The 16,793-nt window shown below is 57.7% G+C and overlaps 1 protein-coding gene across 3 annotated transcripts in view; it reads left to right on the top strand.

The window, feature by feature from the left end:
- PAX7 (paired box 7) overlaps positions 1 to 16,793 on the top strand; it is a 107,083-nt gene that overhangs the window by 62,137 nt on the left and 28,153 nt on the right. For all 3 annotated transcript variants that reach the window (XM_027522152.1, XM_027522151.1, XM_027522153.1), the window contains exons 6-7: positions 1,324 to 1,489; positions 2,711 to 2,913. In XM_027522152.1, coding sequence (XP_027377953.1) covers positions 1,324 to 1,489; positions 2,711 to 2,913 — 369 coding nt within the window. The remainder of the gene's footprint in view (positions 1 to 1,323; positions 1,490 to 2,710; positions 2,914 to 16,793) is intronic.

The raw sequence follows: 16,793 nt of genomic DNA, 5'->3' as shown, positions 1-16,793 counted from the left end.
CAGGGGAGGCCTAGGTCTTCACCCTTGAAGGGGAGGACTCCCCACTGGGCCTTGCAGAGGGAGGAGGGCAGCACCAGCAAAGACACACCAGAGTCACCTCTGCCTCCCACCATCCATTCATTCATTCAATGAGGATTCCTACAGAGGTGTGAGCAGGGGGCCAGGATTGCTTGGTCTCTGCCTGTGGGGCTTAGGGCCAGAGGGGAGACAAGAAAAACAGGTAAAGACAATAATTGTTTGGGTAAGGGAGCTCACAGTTGGAGGCCTCCTGAGAAAAGGAGGTGGGGACTGGCCTAAAGTGCTTTTGAGGCAGGCAGTCCTCGCTGGAGCAGGAGGAGGCGTTTCTGCCGGCCCTGCAGGCCAAGGAGCCAGCACAGGGAAGAGTGTTTGAGATGGAGGGAACAGCATGTGCAAAGTCCAAAGGTGGAGAAGCACCTTCTCTCTGGAGCCCCGTTTTGCACACTCATTCTCATATTTCACCGGCCCATCCCAGGGAACTTGTTGCAAATCCAGACCAGAGAGTTCTAGAAAGTCAGACTGAATGAACTTTGAACCTCACATCATTACAGACCAGCCATGTGGCCGTGGGCACGTGATTCCACCTCTGGGAGCCTCAGTTTCCCCCTGGGTCAATGAGACTAGGAGGGCCTCATGGGTCTGCGTATGGACAGATGCAGGAAACGCTAGCACAGGGCTCAGAGGAAAGGGAGACTCAAAGATGTTAGGTTATCAATCAGTCCCTGTGTTTGGGGGTGGGGGTGGGGGTGGTGGGCTTTCCTAACTCAGGGGGCCTGTGCAGCGTAAGCCAAGCAGGGCCTCAGACTCCAGACACAGAACAAGCTTTTGCTTCTGAGTCTGGCAGGTGGGTCTCATTCAGGTGGGTTCTGGATGTGTGGCTTTCCTTGGGGGCTTCCTGGAGGAGATGAGGAGTGTGCAACATGGATGAACAAAGATGGTCACCCACTGACTTCCTTCAGGGCAGGAGCAGCTGCAGGGAAAGAGCACTGGGCTGAGAGTCACTCGGGCCACCCTGTCATGCGGGCAAGCCCCCCACCCCCTCTCTGGGGCTCAGTTTGCCCATATGTAAAATGGGGATCATAACAATGACTTCGTCCCTGGGTAGTGACGTCATGAGGACAGAATGGGATCCTGCCCATGAACGTGCTTTGCAAACTGTCCTGAGCTGCAGGACGGTGGGGCTCTCCTCGGAGGAGGACACTGGCTGGACCCAGGGTGATGGCGCAGGGGCCCGGTTCTAGCTGTGCCTCAGCGCGCTGCCGGAAACCAGGCTGAGGGCTCAACGCTCGGCTCTCTGTCCCCCAGGTCTGGTTCAGTAACCGCCGTGCCCGCTGGCGTAAGCAGGCAGGAGCCAACCAGCTGGCAGCGTTCAACCACCTTCTGCCAGGTGGCTTCCCGCCCACTGGCATGCCCACGCTGCCCCCCTACCAGCTACCGGACTCCACCTACCCCACCACTACTATCTCCCAAGGTGAGTCTCAGCTGCATCCCGGCCACGCCCCTCAACCGCCCCGCCCCTTCACCCGCCCTCCCATTTATCTCCCCCCCACCCCACCCCACCCACTCCTTCCCTCCTCAACAAAGAAGGAATAAAAAGCGTTTTCTTTGGCGGGAGGAGGGGAGAGAGGTGGTTTTCCTTGCTCTTTCATGACCGTGTTTGTCTGCGTTGATGTGGACAGTGAAGATAAAAGAGATGGTGTCCTGCTCTTGAACCTCTTCCCTCTGCATCCAGGTGAAGATGAGCAAGGTCGCCTCCATGTGCACGTTTAACAGAGCTTCTCAAACTATAAAGGTCACATGAATCTCTTGGATCTTACTAAATTTCAGAAGAGACGGTGGTGGGCCCTGTAGGTAGAGAAGGGTAGCACCCCTCCTCCCTGGCCCATGCCCCCTGGTCTGCCCTCTGCCCGCTCCCTCCACTCCACCCCGCCAGCACACAGCAGGAACCCACTGCTTGACTTCTGTCTCATGGAGGAGCCCCATGGCTTCCTCTTAGAGGACTGGCAGGCTGGAGTTCTAGAAGCTGGGGAGAGAGGCCTCTTTGTGATTCCTGATGAGAAACTGAACCATCGCCCACGGTGGAGGTCCCGTCTGCTGGAAGACCACGTAGCGAGGCTGTGACAGAGAAGAGCAGCCCAGCAGCTGGGATCAGAGTGGCAATTCAAACCCTGGCCCCCTGCTCCCTAGCCACATCACCGTGCACAAGGGCGGGCCCTGGGCCCATTGAGCCTCAGTTTCTTCATCTGTAAAATGGGAATCATTCTTGCTTCATCCCCTTAGATGGGATTTGTGAAAGCACTGGTGATTTTGGTGCTCACCAGATGTTATCCAGCAGCCCCAAGCAGACTGACATGGTCCTCAAGGAGATCTGACTTTTAGCCCAGATAAGGTTTATTGAGCACCTTCTATGTGCCAATCACGGAGAACAGGGCCAGTGCGCAGTAGGTGCTGAGAAGTTGTCTGGAATGTTGCTCGTTATCAATCGAGACCTGCCAGTTCCTGGTGTCCTGCTCAGAAGCCAGCTGTCCCATCCCCAGTAGTGAGAGAAGGCAGCCCCCTCCCCACCGCCTCTGCTGGATGGAGGTCCAGAGAAGGGCGCTGGGGACCTGCCTTCCAGACGGGCGGTGCCTGCCCTGCTTGGCCTTCTGGGGCCAGGCCACTGGCTCAGGCCCTCTGCTGGCTCTCTCTGCAGACGGGGGCAGCACCGTGCACCGACCCCAGCCGCTCCCGCCGTCCACCATGCACCAGGGGGGCCTGGCCGCGGCGGCTGCAGCCGCGGACACCAGCTCTGCCTACGGAGCCCGCCACGGCTTCTCCAGCTACTCCGACAGCTTCATGAACCCGGCGGCCGCCTCCAATCACATGAACCCCGTCAGCAACGGCCTGTCGCCTCAGGTAGGGGGCCCGCCCCGCCTCTCTGTCCAGGGTCCCAGGGGCCAGAGGCTTGCCAGCCCATCCAGCGAGGGTTCAGGGGGACACAGGTGGCTCTCTCTTGGGGAGGAAGTCTTGGTCTCCCCCACATCGCTGGCTGTTGGTCAACTCGAGAGGGTTTGCGTGGGAGGAGAGGTGGGGGGTGGGCTCCTCCGGCCTTCACTTGTCATTTTTCTGTGAGCCTTTCACCCTGGGTTTGTCATCTGCAAGTCTGGTGACCCAGTGGGCAGTTGCAGAGAAAAGGTTTCCATCGCAGGTTTCCATACTTGTCACCACCCAGAGCTTGTTAATCTGGCCCATCACCTGCTTCATGACTGTGCAGACCATAACAGTCAGGCGTTTTCAGTGCATTGATGGAAGCCTTGCACTGTTTCCTAGGGGATGCGAACTGTGGTTGCGGCTTTGTTCTAGAGCAGTGCTTCTTAGATTCCATCCTGGGCTCCATCTCCCACCTTTGGTCACCAGGAGTGACCAACGAGTGAAAGGCAAGACCATGACCTACTGGTGGAGAGAATCAGTCGGGCAGGGATGTAGGGCGGAGGCATGATTCTAGTGCGGGAGCTCTGCTCCCACTGGGTCTTGGAACTCTGTTCCCTCACATGTGATTGGCTGCTAGCTAAGTCACTCCATGGCTGATGGAGCTGTTAAGAAGTGGTGGGACCATCTTTAGATGAAGTGGGAAAGACAGGCTGGAGCTGATGTGGTTATTGGTGAGCCCGGGGAGCAGGACTCAGTGATGCTTGAAATCAGAGTGAACTGGAAGAACTGTTCATTTTTGTTGCTATAACAGGCTCTCAGACATCCACAGGGAAAGAATTAAATCCAAGATTCATTTTACCCTGCCTCCCACCTTCTGAGACACCTCTCTCGTGTCTGTGGTGAGAATATGTGTGATGCAAACTTATCTGAACAGCTGTAAGAACAGGCGAGGCTTGGAGTGGGGGTGGGATCCCAGCCCCACTGTTCAGGGAGTTAGGCTAGTGAGCATCTTCGAGCTTTGGGGTATCCCCCATTAAACAAGAGTGATTAAATAAAGAGTTGCTAACCTCCTAAGAAGGGCCTTCTCTGCCTTTAGCATGCTAACAGGTCAAAGCAGTCAGCATAGAGGTGGGATAAAATAGAAGTCAAATAAACGTTAGTTCTCTCCCTCCCTCCCCCCACAACCATTGCCAGGACAATACAGTAATATGAGAAATCTGTTACGTAAAGAAAAAAGGGGACCAAAGAGAAGGTCAGCTGCACCCCTGCAAGTCACTTCCTTCCAACTACCTGATTTTGTAAATAAAGTTTTATTGGAACACAGCCATGCCCATTCATTTACATAGTTATGGCTGTTTTTGTGCTGTGATGATGGCATAGTTGAGTGGTTTCCACAGAGATCACATCATCTGGCCCGAATAGAAAAAGTAAGCCACCGTTGGTCTAAAATGTTTCCCCTGCTTAATACCCTTTAATTTTCTGCGTGTTTGGGGGATTTTTCTATTTGTCTCAGTTAATGTGGGTCACTGAGGGCTTACTGGGGCTTCCCAGATGACTCAGTGGGAAAGATTCCACCAACCAATGTAAGAGCCACTGGAGACATGGGTTCAATCCCTGAGTCAGGAAGATCCCCTGCAGGAGGAAGTGGCAACTCCAGGATTCTTGCTGGGATAACCCCATGGACAGAGGAGCCTGGCGAACTACAGGCCATGAAGTTGCAACGAGCTGGGAGCGACAGAGCGTGCATGAGGGCTAATTGTATTTCAGTTCCATCATTTGCGTATGCTAGGAGCTAGCATCAGCCCCATCTCCTGGACAGGAAAACGGATGTGCAGAGAGCACGCACGCCAGGTCCCTTCCCCTCTCTACAGGCCAGGTTTCTTATCCATGAAATGGGGGTGATGCTAGCTCGTACCTCATAGGGTTGGCAAGGCTGACTGCGATGACCTAGGTAAAGCTCTTAGCCCAGGTCTAGCGCAGAGTTGTGAGTGCCCAGTGGACGGAAGCAGCTGAAGCCAGAGGTCCCCGGGGTGAAGCTCCAAGGCTCTCGGGCCCCACTTAGGAGGGGTAAGGCAGTCTGCCACCGGAATGTCTTCCCAGTGGAGCCTAACCGTCCTCTTTGGGGTTCAAGGCCACCACCTCCATCTCATTGGTGCCGAGGACTAACTGGCCAAGCTAACCTTCCAGAGCCAGGTTTAGACACGACAGGACCTGGAGCTGGCCGGGTAGGGATAACTGCAGAGACCCAGGATGTCCGTACCCGAGAATGAGGCCCAGGCCCAGCCTCGTGATACAAAACAAATCAGAGGAATCTGAAGAGGGGTGCTGAGTCTGAGCGGGCCCTCCAGCGCCCTTCACAGAGGGGGCACAGGACACGCTGACTGGGCTGGACCCGCACGTGAGGGCACCTGGCTCCCCTCCGCTGCTCTCCCCAGGCCCCCGTCTCATTGTGGGCTGAGCTTTATAGCCCCTAAAGCAGCACTTTCATCACAGGGCAGAGGAGAGACTAGCAAATTAAGGGGCCCCTAGCTTGGGGAGCGTGGTTCAGCACTGAGATTAAAGGGTAAGGAGGTTCCAGGTGTTGTCTGGGCCCAGAAACGTTGGGCAGGAGGCAGGTCGGGGAAGGGGAGAGCCTGACCCGCTGCTGTGGGCAGCCAGACCAAAGCTGGCCGTGTCCCTGCCCTCCTCCAAGAGGCCCCCAGCTTCCGCCCCATCCCTCAGGGTGGACAGTCGTATGGGGCGTGATGGATCGAGAGAACTTCAGAGACCTGTCCGGAGGTTCCCACCAAAGGTGTGAAGACAGATAGGGGGTCTGACAGGGGCAGAGGGGACCGGGAGGTGAGCAGCTGCTGGAGGGCGGGGTAGGGGCTGCAGGCAGGGCAGACACGTCAGGGCAGGCTGGGGGCACCTCCGGGTGTGGACCCCGCGGGGGTCACGCTGCAAATGCTTCCTGAAGGCGCGAGGGGCCGTTTCGGTGTCTCAGGTGGACGTTCTTGGCTTTTCTGAGCTCTGATTCTCTATGCACGTCCTCCCCTGTCTGAGCGCCTTCGCACTTCCAGCTTATCTGTGTGGTCCTGGGACGGGTGGGCCCGGGGGTTCTCCACCAAGACAGACGCATCGTGGTGTCCCGTCTTCCCAACAGGAGGGGTTTCTCTGCAGGGTGATGGGGAGAGGACGGGCCCCACCTGGGCATATTCCCCCGACCCAAGATCACAGGTCCGCCGTCCTCCAAGAGAGCCTTGGCTCTTGTTCTTACAAAAGCCCAAAGGGATGAGGCTGGGGCCCTGCTGGGCACCTGCTCGTCACGCCAGCCGGCTTGCTTCCTCCCCGGGGGGGGACCAGGTGCTGGTCCCGGACCCAGCCAGGGCAGTGGGTACCTCAAGCCTCAGAGACCCCGTGGAGAGTCTCCCCAGCGGAATCTCATGGCAAAAGTCATGTTCTCACGTCAGCTGTCCCCTGGCTCTGATACAGCACCTGGCCACAGAGGGTCTGCCACAGGCATTGTCCTCAGCACTTGGGGTGACTCAGTGAACGCAGGGGATGACCCTCTCTACTCTAGTGGGGCTGGCAGTGCAAGCAGACAGGCAGGCAAGAAGCATCAGCAGACGGCGCGGCGCGCAGCATGTCTAACGCCAGCACGTCGGACGCGTTCGACAGGGATAGCTGAGCTTCCTGAGGCGCTCCCTCTACACTGAGCTTCTCCCGGGACAGAGCCTGGGTTCAGCCCTCATTTGTAGAGCCTGAGACTGACCCACCCACACGCCCTCCTGCCTCGCAGAAACGCACAGCCTTGCTCTCTTTTTGAGAGACTGACAGGCAGTGAGGGGAAATCATCTCGGGAAGCCGGTCCTTCCAGCTCAGCGGACAGAAAAGCTCCTTCAGCCCATATTGTGGATGAGAACACTGAGGCTGGGACCTCAGGTTAGGGGCCAATAGGCGGGGCTGAGTCATATGGGCAAGAGCCTCCTGAGAGGCGTAGATGACCCTGAGGCTTGGTTCCCTCGGGGCCCAGGCCCTCACCCACCCCCAGGGTCCAGCCTGGCAGCATTAGGGACTCAGCAGGTGAGTGGGCCCGGCTCTGCTTGGAAGCAGCTCTTAGAAACCAGCTGAGGAGAGCCTAGGACCAAAGGACCCCTAGGTGACCCTTTGGGTGATGCGATTCCTGCAGATGGAACAGTTCGTACCAGTCCTTGTGTTGGAGTCGTGAGTGGAGCACACTTTCAAGGGTGATGGGTGGAGAGAAGAGGGGCCACTTGGGTCCTTAGATCCACCAGCGTGATGAGGGAGACACAGCCCCCGCCCTGAGGAGCAACTCGGGAGCTCTGTGCTCAGATCCCAGAGTCTGACAGAAGAGAAGCCCTTGTCTGTGGATGCCCCAGTCTGATGCTGGAAGCACCCACAGCTGTGTCTTGGAGAGTTCCCAGTGTGACGGGGGAGACAGGCCATGGACTCATAATCAGTGCTGACCTATCTGAGCTTCTGAGCAAAGAATCAGGAGCAAAGATCTGCTGGTTCGAGGGCCATGAGGGCTGGAGGCCCTCATGGTCACACGGGCAGGCCGCCTGTCCCGGGGCTTCTGCAGGGCCTGTGCCGCTGTGTTCTGGGGGAGCAGCCTGCGGCTGGGGCTGCCTTCTCCTTCAGGCTTTCTTAGAGGCAGCGTCTCATCCGAGTCGGTGGAAACTGAGGCCCAGAGAGGGGGAGAAAATTGCCCAGATCCCAGCGTTGGGGTGGGGGCTGAGCTGGGACCCCAGGCCTGTGGCCCCCGCCGTGGGCGCCTTCCTGGGAAGCGGTCGTTTCTGCCACCACGCCTCCGCCTGCTCCATCATGCTGCCCCGGGCGTCATCCCCTTTGGCTCCTCTGTGGAGCTTAACGTGGAGAGACCTGTAAAGGGATTTACATATTTACAATCTCCCCCCCACGGAACTAATGAAAAATGAAAAGCAGTCTCTAAGTGTGAAGTTAATCACACGGCTGCGATCGCCCTATCTCCTGTAAGAGATGCTGACGGCTTCCACGGAGCGAGTGCTTAGCGTGGGCCAGCCGTGGATGAGCTAAAGGTTGCGCCAGCTTCAGCCAGCCAGGCTTGGTGACCTCGGTTTACAGATGAGGAAAAGCAGATACGCAGCGTCGTCCTGGTGGCTCAGAGAGTAAAGAATCTGTCTGCAGTGCAGGAGACCCGGGATCCATCCCTGGGTCGGGAAGATCCCCTGGAGGAGGGCATGACAACCCACTCCAGTATTCTGGCCTGGGAAATCCCATGGACAGAGGAGCCTGGCAGGCTACAGTCCATGGGGTCACAAAGAGTCAGACATGACTGAGCAACTAACTTTAAACTTTCGTCCGTCCATCCACCCGTCTAGATATTAATTAGGCCCCTACCACCTGCCAGGCCCCTCGGTAGGTTCTGGGAAGGTCGCAGAGCCGGGATTCGACTGGTCTGGCTCCAGAGCCCACTCTGCTGTTCTCTCGTGTCTGCCCCGGAAGCTTGGTCCTGTGATCCATATGGGGAAACTGCGTTTTGAGGCCACAGTGGAAATTAATGGCATGGCCAGGTTCATGGTCTACATCTTCAAAAAGCCCAGCTTCCCCCTCCCTAGATCAGCGGGGACAAAGCTCAGAGCCTTCCAGTTCTTTATTGGTGGGGTCTCCTGAATGCCTCTCCACCGCGACCCTTCTGGCATCCGCTGAGGCCTCCGGGGGGCCTGACCCAGCAAGGAAAGGCGATCCATCAGCTGATCATGGACGGATGCCATGTCCCTTATCAGCCCTTGGCTTCTGGGAAGTGACTCCAGCCCCCTGAGACTTGGGAAGACAGACTCAGAGAGGTTAAGTGACCCGCTGAAGGTCACACAGCAGGCGAGTGGTGGCGATGGGACTCTCGGGCAGGTGCGCCTGACCCACGCGTCTCACCTGCCCCTCGCCCTCGTCGGGATCTTATCCCTGAGCCTGGGCCCCTCACGCAGTGGCCACTGGAAACTCCCTTTCGCCTTTTTCTCCCCCTCACTTCCTCTCTGTGTTTTTTTTTCCCCCTTCATTGGCAACACTGCGTCTATAATAAGCATTTAAAATGAGTCTTGCTGGACCACGAACGAGGAAGGAGGAGGGAGTAGGAGATTTGTAGGCAGGACGACGGGGAGGGGGATCGTGGGGTGTTAAATAGCCCAGAATTTTTAAAAAACTGATGCAAATCACTGGTAGGAGAGAAAATTATGTGCAATTACGTCCTGATATTGGAAGGTTTTGCCTAGCCCAGGCAACAAGATCTCATTAACAAGCAGAAAATAAGATTGAAATGGTGTGTAAAAGAGCTGAAAAATGAATTTGAATGCTGCGTTTGTCCACAATTACCCCCTCCTTCACACATATTTTATTGCAATTTTTTTATTATTCTTAATCTCTCCATTCCTCAAAGCAGATTGGGGACATCCTGGCATTACCGGGGCGTCGGGAGGAGGTGTGAAGGATTTCCCGCTCCCCTGAAAGGAGACCCTTCTCTCGCACATTTTCCAAGGTTGGGTTTTGGAGGGATCAGAATTCATTTCTCCGGCTTAGCTGGTTGTAGGAACATGGGGCTTTAACCCCAGCAGAGTGAGCGCTCCTCTGGGCCCTGCCCCGCCCTTCCCTCTCCTCCCTTCCCAGCAGCTCCTCTGCCTCCAGCTTCCTTCCTTTTGCCTTCCCAGGGTCTCTCCCAGGCTCTCCCTGTCCCGGGAGGTCTCTCTCGGGAAGCCTGGGGCAAGAGAAGCTGCACGGCCTCCGCCAGGGAGCAGCCAAGTTGGAGTTCTGGTTCTGCCTCTTTCCAAGTTGCTGTGTGGCCCTGGGTCACTGGCTTAACCTCTCTGGGCCTCCTTTCATCATCTGAAAATGGGAGTGATGACGCTTACCTTTCCGGGGTGCTGTGAAGACTAAAGGAGAATCTGAGTACAGTGCCTGGCGAGTGCCGGTGGTTGGGGTTTAGCTGCTAAGTTGCGTCTGACTCTTGCAACCCCATGGACTGTAGCCCACCAGGCTTCTCTGTCCATGGGATTTCCCAGGCAAGAGTACTGGAGTGGGTTGCCTTACAGCAGGTGCCGAATGAATTCTCCACCCACCTCCCAACTCTGTTGTACTGGAACCCCATCTTTTCTGTCTTTTCCCCCCTTCCCCTCAGTACTGGAAAATGCCTGAGTTGGTTTCCAGTCTTGGGAAGAGAAGATGCCAGGGTGCAGGGAGTGGAAAGCACAGGAAAGGCCATCTGTCCCCTTCCGCCCTCGGGCCCTGGGGAAGGATGAGCTGGGATGGAAGGAGTGACCAACCCCGGTTGGAAGGACACTGGTTTTCCCCAGGATTAGGGGAAAGCTATCTGAGTCACCCCAGCCACCCACTCACACACCTATTTCTCACGATGACCAGTGGTGATGGTGTAGGGTCAGCGGTCAGCTTGTGGAAATGACCGAGAGTCTGTGGCCAGATTTTCCTGGACCTAAAGCCAAATGCCCTTTTCCAGTATCTGCCCTCCCCAAGTGGCTTTCACTGCATCAGTAAGAGCCCAGCTCCCAGACCCTCCGCCCCAACCAGTCACAGATCTGCCAACCCTAGTCACAGCCCTGATCGGGGTACCAACTGGGGGCGGTGAGGAGTGTCCACTCAGCTAATCAGGCCTTCCCGAAGCCCAGTGCCCCTTCCGCCTGACTCCCAGCCAGGCCCACCACAGGACAAGGATGAGCTGCGTGCTCAGAGAGTCAGCCTTGGGGTCCCAGGCATCCTCAGCCCTCCCAGCCCCCAGGGGGACAGACCCTGCCAAGATCCTGCTCTCACAACCAGCTTCCCTTTGTCCACGGTTAACCTACCTCAGTGGGAAAGGCTCAGCTATATCCCCCCTGGAGGCTGCTCGCCAAACACAGCCACCTGCTCACGTCAGTCAGAGCCCAACGCCAGCCCACAGGGAGAGGCCCTCGTCTCCTGTGAAAACAGACCGGTGTTTATGTCTCTGCTTTTCTCACCCCTTCTTCCTGGGTGGAGGGGACGGGGGAGGGGAGGAGGGTGGGGGACAGACAGGCGAGACCGGGATCAGGAACTTTCCTGAACGCTAGTGACGGGAGCAGGTCATGCCTATGGGCAGGTCCTGCTAGGAACTGGAGGGCCTGGTTTATTGCCTTTTTATTGCCTCTTTATCATGGAGGCCACGCCTTGGGCTTCCCCTGTGGCTCAGCGGTCAAGAATCTGCCTGCAGTGCAGGAGCTACAGGAGACACAGGTTCGATCCCTGGGTCGGGAAGATCCCCTGGAGAAGGGTATGGCAACCCACTCCAGTATTCTGGCCTGGAGAATCCCATGGACAGAGGAGCCTGGTGGGCTACAGTCCATGGGGTCCCAAAGAGTTGGACGCGACTAAAGTGACTTAGCACACACACGCTGGGCTTTTCTCCGTTCTTAGTGGACTGAATGGGATTCTGGGAAGACAGAATCTTGAACCTGCCTCCCTGAGTCTGGACGAGAGCCGCGGGTTCAGGGCTGCCCTCCACAGATGCTCGGATTCTCTTTTTTTTTTTTGGCCACCATGATACATCTGTAGCGATCCAGACCTCCCTCCTTGAGAAGGTATAGGTGGGAGCTGACCTCTGCCCCTCCCCGTGGGCCTGGTGTCATCAAGCAGGGAAGGGCAGATGTAGATGTTTCCATACACCAAGGGACAGAGGGACCAAGGTCTTCATACTGTGTGTGTGGTGATTCATCCTGGTGACACACAGAAGCCCGTGTCTGGTCCGCAGTGGGCCTCCAACAAGTGTTGCTGAGCCCCCCGCGTACTGCAGGCCATACTACACGCCGCTTGGTCTGTACCCGAGGTTTTTGAGGCAGCTGGTGAGTTAGTCTGAATGTCATTACACGCAATTCCCTTCAAATTCATTTGTTTACCACCTGTTACTAACACAAAGTATGCACGTGTGCCTGAAGTTGCTTCTGTCGTGTCTGACTCTTTGCGTCCCTGTGGACTGTAGCCCACCAGGCTCCTCTGTCCATGGGATTCTCCAGGCCAGAATACTGGAGGGTTGCCATGCCCTCCTCCAGGGGATCTTCCTGACTCGGGGATGGAACCCATGACTCTCACGTCTCCGGGCAATGGCAGGCGGGTTCTTTACCACTGGCACCATGTGCGCAGCCCAAGACAAAGCACAGGGAGGTGCAGAGAAGAAATACGCGCGGCTGGCACTGCTCTTCCCAAATCTACTCTGGGCAAGACGCGTCAAAGACCAATGAGGGAATCAGTTACTGACAGCTGAGCGCGATTTCTGGTCAGACAGGATAGCAAGAGCAGAGGAGTTCGGAAAAGGGAGGGCACGTCAAAGGCGGCTTCTTGGAGGAGGCTTCTCAAAGGGGTAGGTATAGCACTTGCTCAGAGGAAAATCAGTGAAGGAATAGGAGGCTGGTGCAGACTGGACATTCAGTTCCGTCGCGCAGTCATGTCCGACTCTCTGTGACCCTATGAACCGCAGCACGCCAGGCCTCCCTGTCCATCACCAACTCCCGGAGTTCACCCAAACCCATGTCCATTGAGTCGGTGATGCCATCCAGCCGTCTCATCCTCTGTCGTCCCCTTCTCCTCCCGCCCTCCGGTGTCTAATTCAGACACATCACGGGCTCAGTGAGGTGATGATACAGACCGGGGTCTGGATCCCGGGCTGTCTGTACTTACTTGCTGTGTGACCACAGGCACATTACACGAGCTCTCTGCGTCTCAGTTTCCTCATCCGGAAGATGGGGCCAACACTAGTCACCTGGAAGGATTTCGAGAAATACACGAGGCGGTTCGTGCAGCACACCACGCACCGTGCCCGGCGCAGAGGAGGGACTCAGTAAGCGGCAGTGCGTCCCCCTCTGCGTCTCCCGGCCCTGATGAGAAATTGGGTGGGTCGGGACTTTGAGATTAGCAAACCATTATATATAGAACGGATAAACAACGCGGTCCCATGTAGAGCACAGGGAACTATATTCAATATCCGGTCATAAACCATAATGGAAAAGGAAAAAAAAAAAAAGAAATTGAATTAGCCATTCTCTTCTGGGACCGGAGGCCTGGCTCAGCCCAGCCCAGGTCACTGGCTGGAAAGTCGGCCAATGTGAGTTCCCTCTGGACTTTGCTTCTGACTCACTGTGTGACCTTGGTGGACGCCTCGCCCCTCTGGGCCTCAGTTTCCCCATCTGTGCAGTGAACGCGATGGGCCACGCGCTAGTTAGGAACCATCCTTCCTGCACAGAGTCCGTGATTCCCGGGAGTTTTTGTAAAAGGAGCTTAGAGTCCCAGTCTCGGTCTCTGGGTGGGGGCCAGCCCTTCTCTCCAGCCTGTGCCTCCTCCGCGCCCGCCCCAACCTTCTGGGGCCCCAGCCTGAGGCCGGCGGGCTTCCCACCAGGCCAGGGGTTCAGCCAACCAGACCTGCCTGGCATGGTGGGAGAGAATGCAAAGAGAGGGATCTGTCCTTCTTTCTGATTAGCACAGGGAGTGCGCTGAACCAGACCGTCCCAGCCGATAGAGGGAAGAAAATAAGGGAGGTCAGCAGTGAATACAGCAGGCAGACTCAGGACTGGTCCGGTCCATCCCTGGGGTCCCTGGCTGTAGGAGAACTCTGAGATGGCAGGACAATACTAGACCTCGGAGGCCAGGCAAGCCCCCAGACAGGAGAGGCAGGGGAGACTTGGAGGGTCCCCAGGGGGCCGGACTTCTCCTGCCTCCAAGCCTTTGTACCTGCTGCATCCCCTGCCCGGGTCTCCTCCACAGCCCTGTCATCATCTCAGACCCCCTCCTACTCACTTTAGGACTTGGCCCCTTCCAGGAAGCCTTCCCTCACCCCTCATGCTGGGTTGGTTGTGCTTTCCTTGTGCATTTACCACATTTCATCAGGGTATTAAAAGTACCTGTATTACTAGAAAAACGTTGTTCAGTCTTTGCGGCCCCATGGACTGCAGCACGCCAGGCTTCCCTGTCCTTCACTGTCTCCCAGAGTTTGCTCAAACTCATGTCCATTGAGTTGGTGATACCATCCAACCATCTCATCCTCTGCTGCTCCCTTCTCCTCTTGCCTTCAATCTTTCCCAGCAACAGGGTCTTTTCTAGTGAGTCGGCTCTTCACATCAGGTGGCCAAAGTACTGGAGCTTCAGCATAAGTCCTTCCAATAAATATTCAGGGCTGATTTCCTTTAGGATGGACTGGTTTGATCTCCTTGCAGTTCGAGGGACTCTCAAGAGTCTTCTCCAACACCACAATTCAAAAGCATCAATCCTTCAGCACTCAGCCTTCTTTATGGTCCGACTCTCACATCCATACATGACTACTGGAAAAAGCCATAGCTTTGACTGACTTTACAGACCCTTGTCAGCCAAGTGTCACTAGACAAATATTCAGTAATAATAATTCAATTTTGGGGGCACTTAAACCACAGGCCAGATGCTGTCATAAGCCCGTTATACGGATTATCCCATTTAATGGTCATAACATCTACTTTGGATGGGGAAGACCTGGAATTATTTCTGTCTTACAGACGAGGTGGGGGACAGTGGCACCAAGCAGTTTAATTCACTTGTCCAAGGTCAGCTGCTAACAAGTGTTGGGGCCTGGTCTGGAACCTGGCCCCAGAAACCATGCTGTTGGCCAGTACACGTCACAAAAGTGGTCTGTCTTCCACTCGCTGGTGAGACCTCTGAGGTCCTTACACCCTTTGATTTCAGCTTTTCCTGGGGCCCTAAGAGGTAGGAGGGCAGAGCCGCCAGGACAGCAGCTCTGGGACGCCCGGGCCTGGGTCCACCCAGCACTGTCACTTCTGCCTGGACGATTCCGAACAGGTTTTTCTCTGCCTCAGTTTACCCCCTCTGTAAAGTGGGGCTAATGAATAGTTCCCATCTCAGAGCTAGTCTGAGGAATAAGTGTGCTGATAGACACACAGCAAGTCGGCATCTGGCGCCTTGTGGCGTAGCTGTTTGCAGATGGGGGCTCCCAAGGCCATAGGGGGAGCTGGTGTGGGGCCCCAGGCTAATTCTTCCCAGCACCTTTGGGGCTTCCTGCTCCTCCCTGCCCCTGGGTCTAGACTCCTGACCTGCCCCAACCTCAGCCCCAGGGTTCCCCGCCTCTAGACCCTCCCGGCTGAGCCCTCTCCCCAGGTGGGAACCTTTCTCCAACACCTTGGTCCTTGGGACAGGTGTTCTGAGCTGCTCCAGGGGGGGTTTCTGTGGGCTCGGGGTTGATGGGGAGGAATCAGGGGGAGGAGGCTCCTCTCCTGGGGCTTCTGGGAGCATCCGAGACCTGGGCCAGGGTCCCCCAGGAGGCCCGAGCGTGGCCCCCACCTCCCGCGGGTGATTTAGCCAGAGACAGCCACTCTGCTCCTGTGTCCTTGTGAGTCAGGAGCGCCAGCCGGGTCTCTGGAAGGAGGGCGCCCCGACCCCACCCTCAGCCCGTGCAGGCCGCCTCCCCCTGCCTTCCTCCCGCCAGAGTGGTCTCCAGGTCCCCCCGCCCACGCTCAGCCGAGAACTTTCCCTCGGGCCCAGGGGATGGGAAATTAGCGGCTGCTCTCCTTTCCGCCTTGCATGTCTCCCCTCCAGCCCCCAGTTCTCCGGCTCTTTTCCCCATTTTGGCCCTGTGTGCGTCCCACTCTCCTTTCCTCTATCTCTCCTTCTCTCAAACCCAGACCCTCCCCCATGCTCTGTCCCCTAATCTCTCAGGCCTGTTGGGTTCCCGAAAACACCTCCTTTTCCCCCCTCCCCCTCCCCTAGACCCTCCCCCATGCTCTGTCCCCTAATCTCCCACCACCTCTCCCTCCCGGGTTTCCCCCGCAAACACCTCTTTATCCTCCCCCGCTGCCCCTCCCCTCCCCTTCCCCTCCCCTCCCCTCCCCTCCCCGTCCCCCAGACCTGCCCCTCCCCCAAACCCTGCCCCCGGCCCCTCCCCTCCCCCTCCCCCAGACCCTCCCCCATGATCTGTCCCCTAATCTCCCACCGCCTCTCCCGGTTTCCGCCACCCCCCCCAACACCTCTTTTTCCTCCGCCGCTGCCCCTCTCCCTCCCCTCCCCCCTCTGCACCCCCTCCCCTCCCCTGCCCCAGATCCTCCACCCGCCCGCCCCTCCCCCTCCCCCTCCCCCCCTCCCCTCCCCCTCCCCCAGACCCTCCCCCATGCTCTGACTCCTAATCTCCCACCGCCTCTCCCGGTTTCTCCGCAAACACCTCTTTTTCCTCCCCCGCTGCCCCTCCCCTCCCCTCCCCCCTCTGCACCCCCTTCCCTTCCCCTGCCCTTCCCCCAGCCCCCCTCCCCGTTTCTGTCTCCCACCCCCCCGTCTCTCCGTACCCAGCTCGCCGATGGCGGGCTCCGGGCAGGGGCTGCGCGCGGTTCAGGCGCCGTCCCGGGCCCAGCGGACCTGGGGCGCGGCGGGGGCGGGGGTGGCGTGGAGCGGGGCGCGGGCGGGGAAGGGGGGACCGGCGGGTCCGCGCGGCCGCTTCCGCCGCCGCCGCCGCGCCTTTGATCCATGGCCCGAGGCCGCCTGACAGTGGAAAATGCGGGGAGACAAACCACTCAGTCAAAGTGATTCCCAACAACTGTCTCCCCGAGATAAGGACGCGCGCGGGCTCGGCGGCCCGCTTAACTCCTGCGGCCGGGGCCGGCGTCGGGGAGCAGCGGCGGGCCCAGCCGCCCCCGGAACGCGCGGGGCGGCCGGTGGTCCGGGGACCGGGGCCGGCAGTTAGCGCGCCGGGCAGACGGGCCCTTCTCCCTTCCTCTCTCCCCCACCCTGCTTTCCTTTGGTCCCCGGGTAGCCGGTGACGCACTTGCTAGAACATTCTCACCGCCCCCTTCACTTACCAACCCCTCTTCACTTCCTCCGGGAAGCCTCCCTCCTCTAGTCCGAGCGCC

This window comes from Bos indicus x Bos taurus, chromosome 2 (assembly GCF_003369695.1).
Source record: "Bos indicus x Bos taurus breed Angus x Brahman F1 hybrid chromosome 2, Bos_hybrid_MaternalHap_v2.0, whole genome shotgun sequence".
In the NCBI taxonomy this organism is placed as follows: domain Eukaryota; kingdom Metazoa; phylum Chordata; class Mammalia; order Artiodactyla; family Bovidae; genus Bos; species Bos indicus x Bos taurus.
This window is presented reverse-complemented; position numbering and strand designations above follow the sequence as displayed.